Genomic DNA, 12,955 nt, shown 5'->3' with positions numbered 1-12,955 from the left:
AAGAAAAAAGAAGCCTGAACCCTTCAAGGAACCTCTTCTTATACTCATCCTTGGTGATCGGTGCTCCGGTGCTCGGTGAAGCTATTCGGACTGGATATCAACTTATGTTGTGCATACCTACCTACCTCATGAGAGAAATGAAATGGACTGTCAAGCGACGTCTTCCGACGGCGATTATTGATTGGTCCCGCTCCGTCCTATGAATGGATCATTTTGACTTCCCACTAACTTAGTGAGTCCCCACTAAATTTCGTGTTCCGTAGTACGAGTGAGGCTTTCTAGAGTATTTCCGGCCCTTAGGATAGGTTAATGTTAATACGTAGTGATACGTAGTCATATCAATACGGGACATGTTTTCTAGCCTACGAGGGCTTCCTACAGAGTAGTAGGAGATCGCCAGGCCTCCATTGAGAAGTAGAAGGACAGAGGAAAGTTCACGTGATGTTACTCTACCATTCGCCTACGGTTCGCCATGGGTGATTGACAGACTTTACTTTAGTTTCTATATGTAGTATGGTGATTACAGCGCATAAATCCACTCGCCTGCACATGTGCTCTTATTACTATAGTAGATCTACTAACTATCAACCGCTGCTCGCTATAGTACTCTGCAGGAATTGGCCAAGAATCCCCCTGACCACACTAGCGCACACCCTCTGACATGATACACATAATTACATATAACAAAGTTATATGGCAGCCTATGCCAGGGATTTCCTTCCTAACTTTACTCTGTAGTAGATAGACACACAGAATACATTACATTGCGCGTCCGTCCTACTCACGTTCTCAATTATCTCTGTAAAGAAAATCGAAGAATTGGCACAATCGACACCATGTATCAGCCGCTGCCCAAGTCGGTCATCGTGGGCACTGCAGTCGTCTCGGTGCTACTTTTCCTCTTCTTTTTCCGTTCGACGGTAGAAATTCACTTTAATAACTCAGAAAGCCTGACCGAGTCCTACGACTTCCACGAAACCAGTGAAGAAGCGCAATGTTTCAAAAATACCCACGCGTTGTCGAAAAGCCCCATTCCGAAAGTCGTGCACTTCCTCTGGGGATTCGGGAATCATCCAGAAATAACATTTATGAATTACCTGGCAATCCGATCCGCGCTAATCTCTCTCAAGCCAGACACGCTGAAGCTTCATTACGAAGAGCTCAACAGAGACAATATCTGGTTTCGGAGACTGCAAGATAGTATCACGCTAGTCCACCATAATATGACCGCTGAGTATCCTAAACAAACTAAAGAGCACTGGCAGGTCAGCCACCTGGCCGATGCTCTCCGCCTCGACATCCTTCACCGCGAAGGCGGCATCTACCTAGACGCCGATGTTATCGCTCTTAAATCCTTTGATACCCTACTGCATAACCAACGAGACGTCATTTTGGGTTCTGAGGGTGGTGACCGTCACGGCCTCTGCAACGCCATCATCCTCGCACGCCCAAATGCGGCATTCCTAGGCCAGTGGATTGACAGCTACAGTGATTTTGTTCCATCGGAATGGAACTATCATTCTGTCCTGCTACCAAAAGAGATGTCTTTGGACCACCCTAGTGAAATTTGCACGCTTGCTCCAACCGTCTTCTTCTGGCCGACGTGGACACATAAACATATCCGCTATATGCATGAGGAACTTAGTGAGGAAAAGGTTTTGGAGGTGGAGGATCTGTTGGATGCCTATGGTGGTGCGCTGTATTCCAATCAACTGGCGTATCATGCATGGAGCCAAGTGGCGAGGAAAGAGTATCTGGACAGTCTAACCCCGGAGCTTGTGAGGGAGAAGGATACTCGATTCAATCTGATGGTTCGACGATTTCTTTAGACACCACTTGTGATAGATGGCATTTCCAAGTTAGCCATGGGAAAGAAAAAAAAAATAATAAAATAATCAACACCACCTCCACGGACATCATCAGATATTCAATCGGCTCCATTAACTAGCCCAAATTCCAATTGGGATCAACTAGCCGACCGCACGCTATCACAATCTGCTAGAGGTATCTTTCGTCAGATGTCTCAGGCCGACAGAAGGGTTCCCATGGAAATTCAAGTCCATGACGAGATTCCCGGGATGTTACATTTCATCTGAATGACTTTTCTCACAACTGACATCTAGGATGTCGAGACGGTGTGGATGGCATTCGTGGACCGCCGAGCCAGGATGGACGTGACGGAAAAGATGGTGCCAACGGTTTACCATTGTGATGGACCGGGTCTGGGCTGCTAATTTAGCATCGGATACCTAGACTCCGGATGATTTCCCCCTATGTTCTATTTCCTGATCCGATTTCAGCCAATTAAGAGTTGGGAACCCTTGGTTCCTGACGAGGTTCACGGGCTGATCTGGCGCAATCCGAGAACTCGAGAGGCTAAATTTCTGCAAAAGCTCTCATTCATCTCCCAAAAGTCGCGTATTCAATATCATCTCATGACCTCAAACTTAGCGAGGCCTACCGTATGTAGCATTGCCGTCGGAGATATCAGAACCTACCTTGGCTATCCTGTAATAATCCTCTTTTTTGCTGTGACCATGGCATGTTTCTCCTCTGTCAATACGTCGATTCCCAGCAACCGGGGATATGTCTACAAGCCAAACTACTTCCCCCTATTCTGTAGAGAAGCTAGTTGGTGGGTTAGTTAACTAAGTTAGGGCTATTAGCATGACTAAGCAATTCCCAGCCACCGGATTTTTGGAAACAAACAAGACAAACATCACAAAAACATTGCCAAGCCAACGGTACAGCCGCGGCGAACAAGCAGCTCCAGCCACATGTTTTGGCCCTCCTTCCGAAGTCACTCACATCCGCCTCCAATTGTTGTGCTCCGTATTATTGTTATTGTCTCTTTCCTTCTGTACATGACAAGCTCACATTTCGCGCCTGTTGTTTTTTTTAAATTTTGAGATGAGACACATGCGTCGCGTTCTCACTCTTGGATATCATAAATCTCGTGTTCAACCATTCGAATCCGTCTAGAGGGCCGGGGCCCCATCCGTTGTCACAATGTCCTACCCTCAAGACCGCCGGCGTCGTGCGCCAGCTGGAATGGGCTTCAGTTCAACAGGCCGGCGCACCTTTATGGGATACTGGATCCCATTAGCTGTCACAGTTGGCATCGCGACAATTAGTGTCGCCGCTTGGATTTGGAGCGAAAGACAAGAAAACGAGGACGACGATGAAGCACGCGATTACCCCGACGATTTCAACCAACCCCCTCCTCCGCCTGGCTACGAAGGTGGCCCACCGCGCGCAGACTTTGCGAGATCAACCGGTGCAGATGCGCGACAGGAGGATGGTAGTGTCATTGCGCGTATGCAGGGCGCATTACGTCGAACACCTAGTCCACAACAGCTCTTTGATGGCGCTAGCAGAAGGGTCGCGGCTGGAGTGGCTGCTGCAGGCGCTATGGTGGGAGGCGCATTGAGCTCTATTACTGAAGAACGGGGTGATTTTGAGGATCATTCGCGTTGGTCTGAAGAGGCGGATTTGCGTGCTAGAGGTGGGGCGGATGTTACTCCTCGAAGCGGTCCTTCTACTTCGACAAAGGGGAGGAAGACTGTGGCACTTGTTGTCTCTTCCGTTGCTCCCTCTGATGATCCAGAAGATATCACTTTGTCTGAACACGCGGTAAGTTATGATTGAGTTCGCGATAATCAAACGTATACTGATGTTATGCGATAGTCGATTCTTTCTCATCTCCCCTCTCACGTCGATACGAATGTCGCTCGCGTGATAGTCCTCATCTATGCACCTAACCTGAAACATACTATTGGCCTGCAGACGTCGACCCGACCTACACCTTCTGTTGATTCTTCATTTTCCAATATCGCGCCCGAGGAAGCAGCCAACGCTCCTGGTACTTCTGGCAATGACTTGACAAGTCTCGAACCGCGGAACACGACCGACGAACTCGAATCCGCTGGCCGCCTTTTCAAGACTCTATACACACAGGCGCAAGCGCTCGTGGACAAGAACACCATGATCATGCCATACAGCACGCCCAATGGACACCTACACATCCTGCGCCATCTCTCGCCAGACATTGTATATATGCAGGAATCATTGGCTGGCCCAGAGGGTGAGAGTGTCAAGAAACTTGCCGACTGGGTTAGACACGTGGTGGTTGTTGTCGGCGATGAAGGCGGTCGCGGTGGCTTGATCGACAGTGAAGACGAGCACTCGGCACTTGGAGGAGAGCGCCGCGAAAAGTGGTGGCAGAAAGAAGGTGTTACCGGGATTGGAAAGCACATTGATATCGTTGACAGTCTCAAGGCTGGCGACGATTGGAGACGACGAGTCTCGGGTCATGACTAATGGGTGACGATTATGGAGGTGGAATGGTCTAGGCAGTGATGAAATGCTGCAACTGGTCCATTATATACTTTGATTCTGTTACTTTTTGATATCCTATATCTTATGCTTTTGGCTCTTTTCGTATGGCATCTTCTTTGTACGTAGTATATCTTTACCTGTAGGAATTTATGGATATGATCGACTATCAAGAGTTAAATCGTATTGTATTGATGTTTCTACCCAGTGCATCAATGTTTTATATCCTTTTTCTAGATTGTAGTCGAAATATGCTTCTCTTCAGCTGTAAACGGAAAGAATCCGGGGGAGTCCCGATGGTTGCCCCAGGCACTAACCAGAAGCGTGCTGGTTCTTCAGTCCACGTGACCGGCGTGGCACCCGCATCACGAAGTCGGAGAACATCACCTGCCGAGACGAGACAACACCAGTTGAACCCTTGTCCACCGTGTGTCCAGTCCATCACGACACCCTTTCCCAACGCATTGCGGCTGCTTCAACTCAGCTCATACGCTCGCTGTGCTCACCCTGCCGCTGTCATTGGGTGATGCAGATTTCTCGCAAAACGGGTTGAACCTCGCCTCAGGCTCCGTCGCCCACCCCATCATCACCCCCGTTCCCCACATGTCTCGCGCGTCGGTGGAAGCGTCAATTTTTGGAGCTTGGGGTCTTTATTCGATAACAGAAGTTGTGACTCTGTGAGCGAGAGAGGGAAGTGCATACAACTGTTCGGTTGCTCGCTGTGCGCGCGCGCGTCTTTTTGTTCCTTTTTAGGCCCGGCCAGTACCTCCGCCGCCCATAATGGCTACCGCTATCTCCAAACCTGCAGCATCTCAGACTCCAAAAATGAAACGCCCTCCGCCCTCATTTACGCAGACCGGAATGGTCAACGGAATCAAGCAGTCGCCTTCCGCCTCGTCGTCACCGGCCCTTGCTTCGAAACGGCTACCCGGTGCTAACCAACCCTCCGCCGCAAATGGCATTGCTACACCTACGACCAATGGCGCATTGAACCGTCCTGTGAACCGGCCGCGAAAAGATATTCAGAAGCCTGCTGATATCTCGGCGTCGCGGCCTCAACGGGCTATGACTAGGAATTCTGTTGCGGAGGCAGATCGTCGAGTTACCAAAATACCTCCAGAGCCTTTTGGTTTGTTCCGCATACCCAGCTATATACGTACTATATCTTCCTTATGCTAATTATTCTTGGTTAAATAGTGAAAACGACGTCGTATATCCTCAAGAAATACTCCAAGTCTCCGCCTTCCCTAATTCTCCATCTCCATCCTACTCACTTTCGGTTTGATCAGCAGGATGGCAGTTTCCCATACAACTCGGAAATGAAGGTTATCATCGAGCATATTCGGTCCCAGACTGTACCTCATGACATGCTCGAGGAACTTCTCCGCGCTGGTGTCAAGTTTTACGAAGGTAATTAGCACGTCAATCACTATACAATGCTCAAATGATACTAATACGCGCGCTTTAATCAGGTTGTCTTATTGTCAAAGTTGTTGATCACAAGTCGGTCTCAGCTCAGACAAATAAGACGACTGTCACGTCTACCGATGAGAAAAATACTCCTTTCTCTATTCACAACTATAACCAGCACGTTACGCCGTCACCCTATGTGCCGTATCCGAAGCAGAATCAGATCAAGTCAGAGGCCAATGACTTGTCCAAGCCGGACTCGCCTGAAAAGAAACCCGACGCGGAGTCAACTGATTCTACGAAACCTGCGGAGGCGAGCACCGTTGGTAAGGCGAATGAGTCTGAAAAGCAACCCGAACACAAACCCAAGGTTTTCACTACCGTGCTGCACCCAACGCCGCTTTCCCTTCTAGCAGAGCTCACCTACTTGTCCACCACACCGCATCCTCATGCCAACGTAATCTCAGCTGCGAATAAGAAGCTACCTCCATCGGCTCAACCACAGACCAAGACTACTTCAGGACAGCCTCCAGCCAAACGGCAAAAGATGCTTGTTGACCCTGAGGATCTACCCAAATTCGAAGCAACACTGATTAGTGCCGTGGCACCTCCAGTATATCTAGATCCAGTAGATAGCTTTGAATCGGCACAGGAGCTTCTCAAACTCATGGAAAGTCCTCTACATTGCGCCAGGCCACCGTCACCCAAAAGGAGGAAGCGAACAGTCGCAGAGTTGGCTGCGGATGAAGCTCTTGCTGCTGAGGAAGAACGATTCATGCTTATCATGGATGAACGATTGGAGCCCGCTACATCAGGAGCAGCTGCTGGAGCTAAGATTGCTGTCGACGATACGGCAGGTGCCGTGCCGTTTGAACCGCGCTTCTCTAGGTTCAAAACGATTGAGAATATCCGTATGCAGCATGAAGAGAAAGCCAAACGAGAACATGAGAAGAAGCTTCAACAGGAACAGGCCAAGCGTCAGCAACAACAAGAGGCGGAAAGAGAAAGACGTCGACTTTTGGAGAAACGACAGGCAGAAGAACATGCGAAAGAGGAGCGTCGCCAGCAACTGGCTGCCCAACAAGCACAAGCTCAGTTGGCTGCCCAGCAACAACAGAGATTGGCAAATGGCCTGGGTCAAGTTTCACAAGGCCAGATGTCTTCTCCAGTGGTACGCAATCAAACTCCGCATGCCACTTCTTCACCGGTTGTTGGCAGTGGTATTGGTACTCAAGGCGGTGTCTCAATGAGCATGACAGCGTCTGCTCAAGGGGCTGGCAGTCCACCACGGCCCCCTTCAACGATGCAACATGCTCACCCAGGCGTGATGGGCCATCCGATGGCGCCTTCCAGAAGTCAACAAAGTCAAAGTCGAAATGGTACTCCTCAAATGACTCAAGGCACTCCGGCCATGTCACACGCTACTCCAGTCATGCGCAACGTTACACCGACACAACGCATGGCTCATGCCAGTCCGCCAAATACTAGTATTACCCAGACTCCGGTCATGGGCAATACCATGATTAATACTCCGCAGATGGGAGGAATTGGAATTCAGTTTACGCAGCAGCAGCAACAGCAACATATGATTCTTCAGCAGCAACGACAACAAGCCATGATCGCTGCTCAACAGCAAGGAATCACGCCCCAACAGTTTGCTCAATTACAAGCCCAGCAAAATATTCAAAACCATCAGCATCAGCAACAGCTGCTCAATCAACAAGTCCAGCAGAACCAGATACCTCAGCAACATCAGCAGATGCAGATGCAGTCTCATCAGGCCTACCAAGCTCAGTTAATACGGAACCAGATGGCACAGATGCAAATGGCCCAGCACAAACAGAACCAGCAACAGCAAGGTGCCATGCAAATGACTCCTCAGCAACAGCAACAGCAACAGCAGCATCAGCAACAACAACAGCAACAACAACAACAACAACAAATGCTCATCGCTGCTGCCCAGGCGAACGCGAATCAGGGTCAAGTACCCCAAAACCCTCAGCAAGCTCGGTATCAACAAATGTTCAAACAACGACTACAACTTATGCGTGCAGACATGCAGAAGCGATTACAGTCACAATATGGCACGCCTCAACAATATCCGCCGCCGGTTGCTCAGCAGTATTACGCTGGTTTGGAAAACAATGCACGAGCTTGGGTTCAGGATCTCATGAGGCGAGAAAACATGCAGCAACAACAGCGACAGGCTGCTCTTCTTCAACAGCAACACCAGCAGCAGATGATGGCTAATGGGATGGGCAAATGAATGAACTCGAACTAACATAAGGAAGGAAGGTGGGAATAGGATCATCGGCGAAGCAAGTGGATTCGGAGTAAATCATTATCATGGTCATGCAAAATCTTTAGGGCACGGCGTTGTGAATTTACCCTTTTTATACCTATTTTTACTCTTTTTTTTGCACCTTCTTTTCTCCTGGCTTACATCACGAGACACAACTCCGATGAGCAACATGGTACTCTTTATGATAATCCGGAGCTGGCAACCTTACTCTTTGTTTTACCTCTTTTGATACTCGGACATTTGGAGTTTTTGCCTTGGAGTGACTTTTTTTTATCAATATCATTTCGTCATGGGGTTGGGCGGATTGGTGCGAGTGTTTCTTTACGTTTGTATTATTCTATGTTGTCCCCTTTTTCTTTTCTTTTCTTTACTTTATATGTGAGGGGGAAGGGTCTGAAAGTTTCTCTGCTTGATTGATTGATGGAGAGAGAGGGGAGATGTTTATTATACTGTTGAATATACAATTGATACCACATTTTATCATTTACTTCCATTTCTTTACCTAGCAGTCTAACACTCCATAGTCTAAATTTCCAGCCATCTTCAAAGCGTACTCAACATTGACCCTTTCTCCTTCCTTCGATCCCAATCTCCGTTCCTTTGTGCGGAACAATTGGCACATTCGTACCCCGGAAAACAGCTCTTCAACATCCATATATACATTGATAGCTAAGTTCACTTAGTGACCCGTCGAGAAGAGCTATCAGTCTTAACCCTAGCCCCGATAACCCTAGCGAGGGTTGTCGTAGACAGGGGTTTCCCAGCGTTGCAAAACGAGAATATATAATACGGATTTGAGTGGCCGCGTCTGGAGATTACCACATACCTGATAACACCTCGGGTAGCAAGGCACGGATGAGACCAAGCAGACAGGCATATCTTTAGATTGAAACAAGACCCATACAAAATTTCGATTGATTGCAAAATGCGACGGCTCCTTGAGATAATCGCACAAGGGCGCGCTCGCGATCGAAAAAGTCATCCTAGTCCCCGGCGTATTCGCAATGAGGCAGAGACCGGATTGAAGATAATTTACAAAGGCACGGACTGTTCTGTTGAGTATACGATCACCTGCCTTAAGATATACTGAATATTTCTAATACATCTCTAGTATCGTGGCCATCCACGGCGATGGTGGTCATTACATAGACTCATGGACACATCCCGACGGTCAAATATTTTGGCTGCGAGATTTGCTTCCGGGTATCATTCCTCAGTCGAGGGTTCTTTCCTTTGGATACTCGGCGTCAAAATCGGAATTCGTACCGGCTGAAGAGATTTGTCGGGGGTTGTTGAAAGGGATCTCGGAAGTAAGGCAAGATCCGTCAATTGTCCGTACTCAGCTTCAAGCCTTGAAACTCTCTGTGTGAGGTATATATTGAATTGTGTTGTAGGCTAGGCAGAGGCCTATCATCTTTCTGGCGCATAGCTTTGGGGTTCTCTTACTGAAAGCGGTGCGTCGTTCGTTGCAGACACTTTTAAAGCATGTTCCAGCTAACACAGATGCTCAGACTCTTGCAATGTCATCTTCGGAATTTAACAGCATAATACCCTCAACTCGCGGTATAATATTCTTTGGATCGCCTCCAAATATTGGCCATAGTCTTCAAACTCTTATGTCCTCGTTTCCCTTAACTACAGACGTGATGTCAGAGCCTGCTGCTGGCTTGACTGCCATGAAGGAGGACTTGACATGGCTGCAAGATGCAGAGTCTCGCTATAATGAGTTGGAGAAGAAAGGAGAGTTTGAAGTGACTTATTTTCTTGAAAGTTCTGGCGAGCGACACGAAGCCCCCGAGGCTGAGCAAAAGAAGTATACACGGATGCGAAAGAGTCATGGAATGATGATTAGATTTTCTGGTGCTGATGATGAGGATTTTTATCTGGTGAAGGAGCGCATTCAACAGATGGTGACAAATGAAAATCTGGCTTAGGAACAAGATAAAATACAACTACGGGGATATTCTTCCATGGTTTAAAATGATACTATAGCCCTAGACATCAAATACACAAAATACTGCGCGAATACAAATTCCTTGAAAAACGAGATCAAGTGAAGTATTACATTCCGAAATAGACACCAGCTCGAATGACAGAAACCAGCGTGAATCCCAACTTGAACAATGGAAGCTTTGCTTGTGATATGGATATGTGTTATAGATCGACCTATTTGATCCAAGTGCTCATGGATGTTCATACTACTACTTGATTATTGTGGAATATCAGTTAGGGCTCGTAGTTTTCCATCGTTCACAGACACTGATATCGATCTTCCCAAGTCAAGCCTGTTCTCTACAAGACCAATGTGATTCGTAACACCAAACTGAGCAGGTTTTTTTTTTGAGAGAAATCATACAGTAGAGTGGCCATATCGAATCCGTGTAAGGATATTCCGTGATACGTACTACCATGGAGATCACCATCAACCTTGAATCTAGATGCCATTAGCCGGATTAGAAGCCTGGTCGGAATGACGCTTACATGTTAACATCTACATGGACAGTTCAGAGATTGTTTGTTGAGCTGGGTCAAAATGTTGAGGATTGCATCCACTCCAAAGTCGATTTGTGGCCTAAGATTGGAAAGCTTATTTTAGATGGCTTTTGGTGGTGACAACTAAAATGATCTATCTCAGTCTCACAGTGTAAAAAAAATGACATGTATCACATTTTGGACCAACCCTGATTCTGGCCAGGGACCACACAGGAGTTACACGTACGGGGTACAATACTGCGGCTTTTGCTCCAGTTATTGCTATAAATACATGACAAATTATGGTTTTCGAGATCTTGTTTCTTGCGCATGTTTATTTGACGCTATCAAAATAACTCCACCACCTGTAAGTGATATATACGAAATGCGATGATCTTCTATCTTCAACCTTAAATTTTGCAGCCAAACTTATTGCTATTGAGTACTAGAGGTACAATCCATCAAAAATTATCCCGCGTCTAGAATCGGGTTGGAAAAAAATCAGGCCCTGAGCGAAAATGGAAGTGGCCCGAAAGATGTCACTGGAACTTTGAAGGGTATCGCAATCTGAGAAGAATCAAGGGATAACGTTCGGCGATATCAGTCTCACTATCGTACGATCTCCTTGAGGTGAAGCATTGTCAATGAGATCTGCGGCCCTGATATTTACTCATCTCTAGATGGTTATACCGAGAGCTTGTTGTGTTCAACATGGCATGCCCTGAACAACGCAATATCAACGAAACGGCTATCTTGACTTATGTACAAAGGCATAACTAACCCTGAAACTAGTTTTCCAATCGACGAGCAAAATTGCCAGCGCTGGAATAGCCTACCTATGTCACGGCTTTGAAAACTCACCAATATTCATGGGTTCCCGGGGCCAAAGAATTCGCGAAAAAATCCGGAACGCGATGTTTTGTATTTGAGCTTCGAACTTTAGACACCTGAGTTACAATCTTTCAATATTAAATAGTTGCAAAATCATCATGAATTCCAGGTTGGAGGTTGAGACTAGCAATCAATTATCTTAGATTAACCATGGAACCTCTCGAGGAGAATTAATCACCCAATACCTAAGTCCAGAGATATATATATACTTAGGTATAAAGCTCACTATCTACGTAACCGGATATTATTGTCAAGGGATGTCAACACCACACACTGTATCTAAGTTAAACCTACCATAGATATTTATTTTGAATAGACTGTCTATCTAGGTGCATTCTTTACAATAAGGATAACCAATGGAGAGACTTATGGTGTTTGAAGGTCGAGATCATGTCCCAGTCATGTTTCCGACTTCGATATTGATTCATACGGTACAGAGGAGCTGGAGCAGTCAGTACACGCCGCCCATCAATATCGAAAAGTTCATTTCCAAGTATTAGCAGACTAGCTGAACCCTATGTTTTTTTCTAACTGATCTAATACCGCATCAATCAATGCCATCACCTACCCTAGGTAAGTAATAGCATATGCCTTTCAACTTGCCTTAACACCTATAGTAGCTTCTCAATAGTTGATTCCTAACAACTTAAAAGTATAAACTATACTGTCTATTATTAATTGTCTTTGCACTACGTAGTACGCTCTCTATAACCGATCAAAAAGCAAGGGGGGCTCTTAACAAAGGCCCAGGTTCACGACATGATGCAATAGATGAGTAAATGAGACTGGCAACTTGAACCGAAAATTAAGTCTTGTACACTTTTTTTTCCTATCTGCTGTGGCCATGTAGTTTGATTTTCATGAAATGCACTAAATGCATGAAGTTGGATCGGGGAGGAACTACTACGGTAGTAGTGGCACATATGTCACGATGGATTATCCTCATTTCAGACGTATGCCTTCAAGAGGTGGGTCGAGTTCGATCATCTCAGATCTCGGTGGCGATGTTACGCTTCAATCTAAGCATATATAGCAACAAATGATTATCGATATATAGTATGCAGATAAAGCCGATCAAATCAAAACGTCAAGCTTTGAGCTTCCTGATTAAGTCTAGGTACGTAGCCTGAAATGTGGAACCTCGAGATATTTTATTGTTTCAATTACTATTGCATGCATACATATATTTAAGATCAGTATGCGAGTCATAGCTATTCACTACATGAACAAGTGGATCAGCATCGAGGGTGCCGTGCCTGGTCTCGATGGAAATATCTACCAGAGACCTGTGATTGAGTGGAAACTTTCTCTGGCGCAAATTTCATTCGTATGGGTTTGATATGCGTACGTATATGTGTTTCGAATTACCCAAGAATCAGAAACCTACTACGTACTACGTAGTATCAGGTATGCAAACGAGTCATGCATCTGAAATTGAGCACCTACCTCCACATATTTCCCAATGAGACCTTAACAGTGATCGACATATATGCAAGCGAGAATTGGATCTTCGGTTTTTTTTTTTTTTTTTTTTTGGATTTTTAG

At 46.3% G+C, this 12,955-nt stretch overlaps 4 protein-coding genes across 4 annotated transcripts; all 4 read left to right on the top strand.

Moving 5' to 3' along the window:
* Window positions 1–836: 836 nt before the first annotated feature.
* EYB26_006174 (uncharacterized protein) lies at window positions 837–1,829 on the top strand (the record flags this gene model as incomplete). The annotated part of the gene is made up of 1 exon (XM_054265450.1): window positions 837–1,829. One exon carries the CDS (start codon window positions 837–839, stop codon window positions 1,827–1,829), a length of 993 nt encoding a protein of 330 aa, XP_054121425.1.
* Window positions 1,830–3,009: 1,180 nt separating this feature from the next.
* On the top strand, window positions 3,010–4,320 carry EYB26_006173 (uncharacterized protein; the record flags this gene model as incomplete). Its single annotated transcript, XM_054265449.1, has 2 exons — window positions 3,010–3,633; window positions 3,688–4,320. 2 exons carry the CDS (start codon window positions 3,010–3,012, stop codon window positions 4,318–4,320), a joined length of 1,257 nt encoding a protein of 418 aa, XP_054121424.1.
* Window positions 4,321–5,115: 795 nt separating this feature from the next.
* Window positions 5,116–8,011, top strand: EYB26_006172 (uncharacterized protein; the record flags this gene model as incomplete). The annotated part of the gene is made up of 3 exons (XM_054265448.1): window positions 5,116–5,464; window positions 5,533–5,745; window positions 5,808–8,011. The coding sequence occupies 3 exons, from the start codon at window positions 5,116–5,118 to the stop codon at window positions 8,009–8,011; spliced, it is 2,766 nt and encodes a 921-aa protein (XP_054121423.1).
* A 961-nt stretch (window positions 8,012–8,972) lies between these two features.
* EYB26_006171 (uncharacterized protein) lies at window positions 8,973–9,981 on the top strand (the record flags this gene model as incomplete). The annotated part of the gene is made up of 4 exons (XM_054265447.1): window positions 8,973–9,106; window positions 9,159–9,378; window positions 9,442–9,501; window positions 9,559–9,981. The coding sequence occupies 4 exons, from the start codon at window positions 8,973–8,975 to the stop codon at window positions 9,979–9,981; spliced, it is 837 nt and encodes a 278-aa protein (XP_054121422.1).
* Window positions 9,982–12,955: the final 2,974 nt, after the last annotated feature.

This window comes from Talaromyces marneffei, chromosome 4 (genome assembly GCF_009556855.1).
Source record: "Talaromyces marneffei chromosome 4, complete sequence".
NCBI lineage: Eukaryota > Fungi > Ascomycota > Eurotiomycetes > Eurotiales > Trichocomaceae > Talaromyces > Talaromyces marneffei.
The sequence above is the reverse complement of the archived record's forward strand: the minus strand, read 5'-3'. Positions and strand labels throughout refer to the sequence as shown.